The sequence below is a fragment of the Kryptolebias marmoratus genome, linkage group LG22, assembly GCF_001649575.2.
Source record: "Kryptolebias marmoratus isolate JLee-2015 linkage group LG22, ASM164957v2, whole genome shotgun sequence".
NCBI classification, from domain to species: domain Eukaryota; kingdom Metazoa; phylum Chordata; class Actinopteri; order Cyprinodontiformes; family Rivulidae; genus Kryptolebias; species Kryptolebias marmoratus.
Genome location: NC_051451.1, coordinates 12,170,609 through 12,179,815, shown reverse-complemented (window position 1 = coordinate 12,179,815; position 9,207 = coordinate 12,170,609). Strand labels below are relative to the sequence as shown.

Here is a 9,207-nt window from a genome sequence, read left to right as displayed (position 1 = left end):
AAAGAAAAACACCTTGTGATAAATAGCATTTCAAGTGTGTGTGTGTGTGTGTGTGTGTTAATGTAGACATTTTAGACACCAACCAGGAAGATATCAGTGCAAAGCTTCAGGATGCGGTCCACGCAGGGCAGCTCCTCAAACATGATGGAGTGGGAAATCTCACTGAAGAAGCCGCGCACAAACTTCCCAATGACCAGGACCACGGACACGTACAGACCCATGATGCTGCAAGGACAGACTGGATTCAAGACGAGTTGCTGTGAACCAATTAGAGTCTCCTACAAGCTTCGCCCGGACCCCGCCTCTGCTCATCAACGTTCAGGTGGGGGAGCTGAATTATTTTGTTTCCAGAAGCAATTAAGGTTTGTTCAGGACTATTTGGCCACTTTCTGCAAACCACTTGTGGTAGTTGAAGCTTACGTTGTGTGAAATATCTCTGCCACAAACTCTGTGAGAAGCAGTTGCTTTTTTGTACTACCGTATTTTCCGATCTATAATCCTGTATGCTTTATAAATGACAAAAGTTTAAAAATCGACCATTCATTGATAGTGCGTCTTATAATCCAGTGTACTCTATAGTGGAAACAAATACGGTATTATGTCAAGTAGGTTATCATCAAGTCAAGCAAACTAAACGCAAGCTACTTTTTCAGCGAGTTTAAATTTGTTGAAATGAAACTGCGCGTGTTGAAAGGTCATGTGACCTCATCGCAGTAATTACAGGCACACTGCTTATCCCATGACAGTAGGGTTCCAGCTAGGTCCAGATCTGACCATTTCTTAACCCTTTCTTGCCAGCGAGTGTTAATGTTGCATGAACATTGACTGGAGCGGCCAGAAAACAAATATAAATAGAAGAAATGAGGAAGAACTAGAAATTCGTTCAGGCTTGTAAGCACCAGATGAGTATCTAATGTTCTAAAGTAAACATCCTTGAGCCCGTAGTCCTTGGTCACCAGTCGGTTTTCCAACATATTTAAATAAAAGTGAAGACAGGCTTTTTTTACAGGCTGCTGGGAACAAAGCATATATCTTCCTTTTAGCTTAGATGCCTTTTTAATGTTTGCAAAATTCATAGATCAGTGTTTGGTAGGTCAGCAAAAACATCCCACTTAGTTACAAGCAGCAAATAAATAAAAAAAATAAACCCTTCAGAAAGCCTGCACAACTATTGGTCAAGACCACTTTCAAATCATATATAAAAAGCAAATATATTCAAATAAATGGCAACATTAGTTTATATGTGATAATTTACAGTTTTCTGCCACTCTGGGCCTGTTTGTGTTCCTGCGTTTCTCACCCGTATCCAGCCAGGAACCCCAGGCTCGGCGGACTGACTTTGTCGTTGAATATGACCATCGGCAGCACTTTACACGGGGGCGCACATTTCGCAATTGCAATGTTCCACCACTCCTGGTTCCCCGTGCTGTTCGGAGACCGGTCGCTCTTCAGGGACAGCGTTATGTTCTGGTAATCATTTTCATCATCTGCAAGAGCACAAGTTAGACAACAAAATAAATAAATAAATAAATAAATAACTGATTCTGCCCAGAAAAAGACAACAGTCTATTTTCTCTCCCCCCCACAGATTTCAGCAGATCAGTGGGTTCACGAGCAGTAAGGCAGTAATGTTTAAATGGACTTCTGATCATTTTGATTTTCTTTTCAGCTCATAACATTTTGCACTGTAAACAAGAGGAATCCTGTGAACTTTGACCTTTATACAGCTGACTGACTGGTTTGGCCTCTGCTCCATTGGGGGCACGGATGTAGTTAGGGAACATGCCAGGGACAAGCCTGGGGGGAAAAAAAAGAAATAAATACCTGCTGGATGCAAAATGAAGCCCAACAAAGATATGTGTAACAATTTTATTTCATTTACATAAACATGCTTCCATTTAGTGAACCTACACAGGATCAGTGCGATTGCCAATCAGTAAAGATGCCAGATCTGCTCTGACTGGGTCCCCAGGTTCCAGGTTTATCGAATGCTTCCCGAAGGTGTGTTCAACTGTTCCGCCTTTACCCAGGTCCCTATCACAAAACACAAACACCCAGACCTTCTTGTTATATACTCATAAAAGGAACATAAAACACAGAATAAAAGGTAAAGCCTATCACAAATAAGAGCCAAACATTTAAAGTTCGGCTCTAATGAACAGGACACACATGGCGTTTATTTACAACAACATAACTTTTGAAGACAGTGGAAGCCATACCGCTGGAAATTCCAGGCAAGGCGGAGTGTGACGTTAGCACGACTTTCGTGTAGCTCTGTAATGACGTCCTGCCTGCTGGGTGGACTGATCCTCCAAACGGATCCGGAGCTGCCTTCGATCTCAGCCGTGACGATGTCTTCGCAGCTGTAGAGGGTGATGAACTGCATGGCCACCTAATTGTACGCACACACGAAACCCAAGTTGGCAAACCTTTGAGGGAGTTTTAAGCAGGTCTGCGTAGCTCATCTCGTTGTGATACGATGACTGATTGCTTTTTAGTGGGGCTGGCTGTTCGGAGCAATCAAAGGGGGAAGTTCATTTGGACTCTATTATGTGCTAGATTGTCGTTTCAGTCATTACACACCACCTGAGTTCAAAAGTGACTGTTGGAAGGTCAACAGCCTCACCTTTTGGCTCAGCATCTTCTTCATCCCCAGAAGATAGCCAGTTAATCTGTTAATCTCTCCAACACACCTGATTTGAATCAATGGGTGATTAACAGGCTTCTGCAGAACATGAAGAGGTGATTCATCCACTGAATCAGGTGTGTTGGAGCAGGGAAACAAGGAAAACATGCAGGATAGTGGCCCTCCGGGACCAGGGTTGTCTACCCCTGTTGTAGACTGATATAGACTGATTCAGTCAAACTATCACACACTCTCCAGTATTATTGGTATAATTGTGTTTGAGGTTGGACTGTCTTTCTGTCGGCTACACATTCCACTGAAGGCTGGGAAATGTAACCTCTCTACAACTGGAAGACATCCTTTTATACCCCGTTTAAACGCTGGGATTCATCAGTCCCAGACCAACAGTTAGGAGGTGCTGTTCCCAGCATCTCAGTGACATTTTGGCAATTCACTTTTTTGGAGTCGTAAAAAAGCCCCAAGCCCCAGTGAAAAGCAAGTTCCCCTCCCTGCCTGACAATTCCAAATCCGTGTTTGACACCAACAGCACTAGGATATTACTGTAAACAGTGTTATCAAAATACTGTTTGACCTTCCTGAGACATCTGATGGGTCTTCAGAGTTTCTTCAAGCCTAGGTGCCATCATGAGACACAAACCAAACCGTATTCAGCTTGTCCGTTTGTTTGCTTTCTCTGTGACGCGCCCTGGTATTACTTTTATTGTGACACGGTCACAAAATGAACAATCAGCCTACAACCAGTGGTGTCAGATAAAGGTGCTTTACGGACACCCTCCAAAGAACGTGTTTTGGACATGTCCCACCGGGAGATGGACTTGGGAAAAGCCCAGGACTACCAGCTGCGTGCAGCATCCCAACAGAAAGAAACTCACAGCATAGGTGTACATTTAAGCATTAAATCAGAGACATCAGGACGTACGGCATTGTCTCCAAAGTCTTTGGTGAGTTTGTCGAAGTTAGCATCTGTAAAGGGTTTGATCGACTGCTGCTGCACACTCATTGTGAACAGGGGCTGGAACACACACAGACAGAAATGTTACAGGAATATGCACATTTTAAAGTTAGCATTATTGCTGTTGTTTGGAATTTAAGGTTTACAAAGACATAGATAAAAGCAAAACCAATAAAGTGCACTAAGCTATCCGTATGAAAATAGACGTAAGACTGTGCAACTTTACAGCTATTGATTTCTAATCCCCAGTAAGTTGTTAAATTACCTCGTAGCCTCCCAGTTTCACAGTGACTGTGACGTCGATGGGGTGGTTGACCACGCCCACCACCGATCTGACCAATGAAATGAAAAGAAGGGGAAACCAGATGATGCAGATTAGGAAGAAAATGATGAGACCACCCATGCCGTATTTTACAATCTTCTTCTTCTTCTGCCCTTTAGGTTGGGGGTATTTCTGAAAAACAGAACCAAGATAATATAAAACAAGTTATTTAGGATTATGGCTTTTGAACTATAACACTGTGTGATGGCTTGAATTTGTTTTTTTTTTCACTCTTTAAATCCAACACGGATTAGTCTGACCCTTTTGTTTTTGTGTTCGGACTTAAAAAAGGCCTTTAGACATTCTTTATTTGCATCAACTCTTTCATCAGATGATAAGGCTTAAAACAAGTTTTATTTGAAAAGAGTGGAGCACAAAAATTGGAGGTCAAAACCTCAGAGTTTGTCAACACAAGTCTTCTTTTTTTTTTTTTTTTTTTTGCTTAGTAAAGTTCTCAAACACGTAAAAATATTTCTCAATTGCTCCTCATGTGTTGACTAAAGGGGATTAACTTTTTCATATTCTGCAGCAGAAAGTATGTTGGACCGACCTTTTCAAAAAGAAAAAAAAAACAAACAACAAATGTCATAGTGTACAATTTTTTCTTAGTTTTTTTTTTTACAGTTTATGTTGGTTCCTGTATTCATAGTTCATAGTATATCACTATTAGTTATGACCTTTAGGTATTATTCCATTAGTCCCTTTGTACTTTGGATGATGTCCCCACCCAGGACCCTGACATGCTGCCAAAACAATGATAAACCACCACAGCCCCACTATGGAAACTCTACCTGCTCTAAATTATTGTGGTTTGAACCTTTGCTGGGGCCTGGACCCTCGCTTTATTTAAAACACAAGATAATGACTTTTTGTTAAAACAAGACTGGCCTGTCTTTGTTGTGTTTTCATCTTTCCATTGGGTAGATTTGTCCCTTGTACTTTAGAAATGCTTTTAAAATAACAGTTTTGTTTTGTTTTTAAATTGGGGAAAGCAGAGACAAAACTCGCTCAAGCCTTCTGACAAACTACCCCAGCCAGTTAGCGACATGTAACCCACGCATGTCACACCTTTTCTGTCTCACGGCTGCATTTTATGATGAAGATGTTGGCATAGATGTCCTCGACACACATCCAGTCTGACAGAGACAGAGTGGTATCGGTCCAAACCCAGTCCATAACTGCTCGAAGCTCCACCAAAAACGGCACCAGACGAAACCTACACGCACAGCAACACACAAGCGCATGGCCGGAACCATATCAGACTGGTACTTATTGGGCTATTTAAAGACATTAAACATATTCAAAAAGTGGATTTTCTTGAAACTACAAGTAATTTTTTTCACATTTAGCCCAAAACAGCGATATGACCAGACACACACACCACTTAGGTAGAGATAAGTGCAAACTATAGCCATACCCTTGGAAGAGAAACAGGTTGAGGTGGTTGTATTTCTTGGTGAGGAAGTTGCCGAGGATACGAGTGGGGTAACCACAGCGGATCTGATAGGCTGACAGGCCGAAGTAAATGCACTTTACAAAGTACCAGAGCTGGGCCACAAAGTTCTGATTAAACATCCTGCGAATAAAAAGGAGGGGAAAAAATGATCATGGTGATGTATTTATCTATAACATGGTTAGTTTCATTTGTGTGTGGTTATTTGCACAGGTAGAGGCAGTAGCAGCTAGTTGTAGCATTTTTAGTGCCGACAAGGGCCAAATCTGGCAGAAATTTTTCAATATTTTTACTGAAATAACAGTGTAATGCAAAATTAAGCTTAGTGTAAAGTTTTATGAATCAGCGATTTTGAAAAGGGCATTGTTCAGTCTAGCCTTTAGCTTGTCAGTTCAGTCCGAATTAAATGCCATTCCTCCAAATAGCTATCCACAACAGGCAGGACACACTGTACACTTAAAAGATCTGATTTATTCCTTTCATATCGTTTGGAAGTCATTGTTGGTGCGCCTCAGCCTTGGGAGTTAGATTGTGAGGTTTACAAAAATCCAACAAAGAATGGACAGATGTTTGGCCACCGAAACTGCAGCTGCGTTAGCGAATATTTTCATCTGACATCACCTTTCAGTGACAGCAGGCAGGATGAAGAACATCCACAGGTGAATCCCCAGAACAAGAATCACCTGGAGGTAAAGAAGGCTTACAGTAAAACAGAGAATATCCCAGAAAAGAAAAGAAGACAATAAAATTAACCAAAGAAATATAACAAAAGCCAGCTTCATTTAGTTTAAACTTCATAGTAAATCAGTTTCCTGTAATGGCAGAACAGAGCTGTGAAAACTCTCTCGTGTCAGGAACCTAACGATATATTGGACACTGTGGATGAAGAGTAATGGGTTGAACGGGTAAAACCGACCTGAAAAATGAGTTTTCCCAGCACAGCCTTGCGCAGGTACAGGGCTCTGTCAATGATCATGGTGCTGAACTGGATCAGCAGCATGACCAGGAAGGCCTCGGGGACCTGGTCTTCGGAGAGGGTGGAGGCGATATCAGCTGCTGCGCTGTGTTTCTGAGGGAAAGACGGGAGACGTCAGTGATTTCCACTTTAAACGATTAATAAACGTAATGATGAGGAGTGACGGCACGGCAGCAAACAATGTGGCATCAAAGTTAAACGCAGCTGTTTAGTTGTGAAATTTACAGCAGTTTGATCTAAATTAAGAGCGGCTACATTAGCATGGTTCACTACAAGATTAACCAGTTGATACGTGAGAGCAGCCACACAGAGTGATGATTCCAGTCACCCAAGACAGACGAGACCAAGAAAGAATTGTAGAACTGTGCCCCTAAACATTACAGAACCTCATGACATCCAGACCCAGGGACTGGACTCTTTACCACACCCTGGGCTATCGTGCGCTTTAACGACCGGTTCACTGTCCCGTGCCTCGGCTGCCATTAACACCAGAGCAGAGACGGCGGGGTTTAGAGATGTGCCGTAACCAGGAGACACGGACCGATGAAGAGCGGTGTTCGTAAGATGTTCAGTGAAGAATCTCATCTTCTGCATTATGACAGTCGACCATCGTGCAAGCGTATGGTGGAGCCGAGGGGAGAGTACTGCGCCAATGTTGTGGAGAGACACACCGGTGTTACTCCCGGCGTCATGGTGTGGGGAGCCCCAGGAGTAACACCGATTCAGGTGGCCATGATGGCACAGCTCTGCATCAACGACCTCCTTTACACCCGGCCCTAACATCCATCTTGAATTGTATTTCGATAGTACTAAATACAGAAGTGAACTGCTTTAATGCGCATTGAAAATGTCTACACCCACACTACCTTCTATTCATCTGGTAGTCTGAACACAATCCGTCCTGAGCCTCGAACCACCTTCTGAACTGACCTGAACCCACACAAGCAATGGCATCTTGTGTCAATATGTCTTACCCCTCCTGAGGTGGTATGGTCTTTCAACAAGACACCGCCCGTCCACACTCGACGTATGTCTGTGGACTGTCTGCATCATGTTGAGGTACTCCTGTGGTCAGGCACGTCCTCGACCTTTCCCCAACCAAACACGCGTGAAATCAGCTCGGACATGAATTCTGACCCAGTTCCCTGATCTGCTGCATCTAGAGGACGAGCTACAACATCTGCGTGTGTGACTCCGCTCTGCACAGAATCACCACTTGTTTGCAGTCCCGCGGGGAGGTGGGGCCCCACCCGTCGGACATACTGTTATCCATTCAATATGATACTGGAATCCTTGTAGTACAGTCGCAAAAGCAGAAACAAGATTATGAGTTTCATGCTTTTTTGCTATTCATCAGTATTTTACCATCTTGTTACCATCACAAGAACCTAACGTTCATTCAGAATGCTCATTTGTCTGTTGCTTCTAACCCTACAAAGTATTTAAACACATCTACATTCCTGTTGTAGGTTGACCCTTTAAGTTTTTGCCAATTAAACATTTTCTGCTGTATGAATGTTTGTGTGCTGTGTTTGGGTAATTAAAGCACACTTTGTAACACCTTACATGAGTATAAAATGAGTGTTGAGAAATGACAATAATCTGCAGAAAGATGAAGGCACTGGTGCCGGCAGAGCTAACAGCACAAACTGTAAACCTTTATGACATCCCTTGGAATGTCAAAATCAAGCCTCATCGTTAGGAAACACCGGGACCCGTACACAAAGGTTAAAGTTGTCTTAAGAGGACATGTCCTAACTCTTTTCTTCTTTTACATAAATACAAAGAAGTGACCAAGAATGTCCTTACTGTATACCAGAGAAGATTGATAACTTTATTTTTTTCACCACACATCAATTAATCTCTTACCCCGAAAGCCCAGAAACCGAAGATGATGATGACGAAATCAATGACATCAGTCAGGAACATCAGTGCATAAACATCTGTGGACGCCCGAAACTCAGACCGGAAAATATTTTTGAAGAATCCCTGAGCTGGCCTCTTTACACACTGGGCGCTGCAGGAAAACAAAACAAACAAACAAAAAACATACAATAACCATTAAAAAAGTAATCACGTTATCCTTAATTTACTACAGCTCTCTTAAGACTGGAGCTAAAATGACTGCATCGCTCCTTTTCATTTAATAATCACGTCCAAGTAAGAAGTCTGAAATGTTTAATTTGTGGTAACGTGTGGGTTTAGTCAAGTTCCTCTGTCCGTCTCACCCTGATGTCAAGATGTGTTTAATCTTCTGTCCCACTGCCAGGATTCTGAGCTTGGCCTCCGCACCCCTGCCTTTCAGGTTTTTCTTCTCCAGCTCCTCACCGGTCTCTGCAGATTCAGCTGGAGGGTCTACTGGGGTGGGGGAGGAAAAAAAAAAACAACAAAGAAAAATAACATCAATTCAATCAGACTGCAACAGACAAAAAGAAAGGTTTGTGCGCATCTGTTGCTTCACTTGACTATTTGGATTTTAAAGCACGTTTTAATAAAGACACAAACCTTTGTTGGGCTTTTCCTTCGATTTCTTAGTTCTTTTACGGATTCTGATGCTGGTGCCTCTCTTTGGGCTCTCCTCGGTCCCTTGCTCGCTGTCTTTTTCCTCCTTGTTCACAGAATCACCACCCTTCCTCCCGGGATGCGTTTCCTCCTCATCCTTTGACTCCGGGTTCTCCGGATCCACTTCAAGGGGCTGCGCTGATGCAGCAACTGAGCTGGTACTCGGCTCAAGGCAGTCGTCATCATCCTGTATTTGAGAACAAAGAACTCAAACAGCGAGAACAAAGAACAAAGCCCCGACAAGGCCAGTTGTCAGGACTGAAATATTTTACTTAAAAGGGCTCATTTTTAAGTA

General features: G+C 42.8%; 1 protein-coding gene across 3 annotated transcripts in view; it reads right to left on the bottom strand.

The window, feature by feature from the left end:
* The window catches only part of piezo1 (piezo-type mechanosensitive ion channel component 1), a 64,587-nt gene that overhangs the window by 3,656 nt on the left and 51,724 nt on the right, over positions 1 to 9,207 (bottom strand). For 2 of the 3 annotated variants that reach the window (XM_017430344.3, XM_017430335.3), the window contains exons 40-53: positions 8,856 to 9,099; positions 8,579 to 8,708; positions 8,220 to 8,367; positions 6,291 to 6,443; positions 5,996 to 6,057; positions 5,339 to 5,497; positions 4,990 to 5,137; positions 3,865 to 4,053; positions 3,567 to 3,659; positions 2,220 to 2,392; positions 1,912 to 2,034; positions 1,718 to 1,797; positions 1,301 to 1,487; positions 84 to 225 (exon numbers count right to left, since the gene is read on the bottom strand). In XM_017430344.3, the coding sequence (XP_017285833.1) occupies positions 84 to 225; positions 1,301 to 1,487; positions 1,718 to 1,797; positions 1,912 to 2,034; positions 2,220 to 2,392; positions 3,567 to 3,659; positions 3,865 to 4,053; positions 4,990 to 5,137; positions 5,339 to 5,497; positions 5,996 to 6,057; positions 6,291 to 6,443; positions 8,220 to 8,367; positions 8,579 to 8,708; positions 8,856 to 9,099 (2,031 nt within the window). The remainder of the gene's footprint in view (positions 1 to 83; positions 226 to 1,300; positions 1,488 to 1,717; positions 1,798 to 1,911; positions 2,035 to 2,219; positions 2,393 to 3,566; positions 3,660 to 3,864; positions 4,054 to 4,989; positions 5,138 to 5,338; positions 5,498 to 5,995; positions 6,058 to 6,290; positions 6,444 to 8,219; positions 8,368 to 8,578; positions 8,709 to 8,855; positions 9,100 to 9,207) is intronic. The other variant, XM_017430352.3, reaches the window with a different exon arrangement.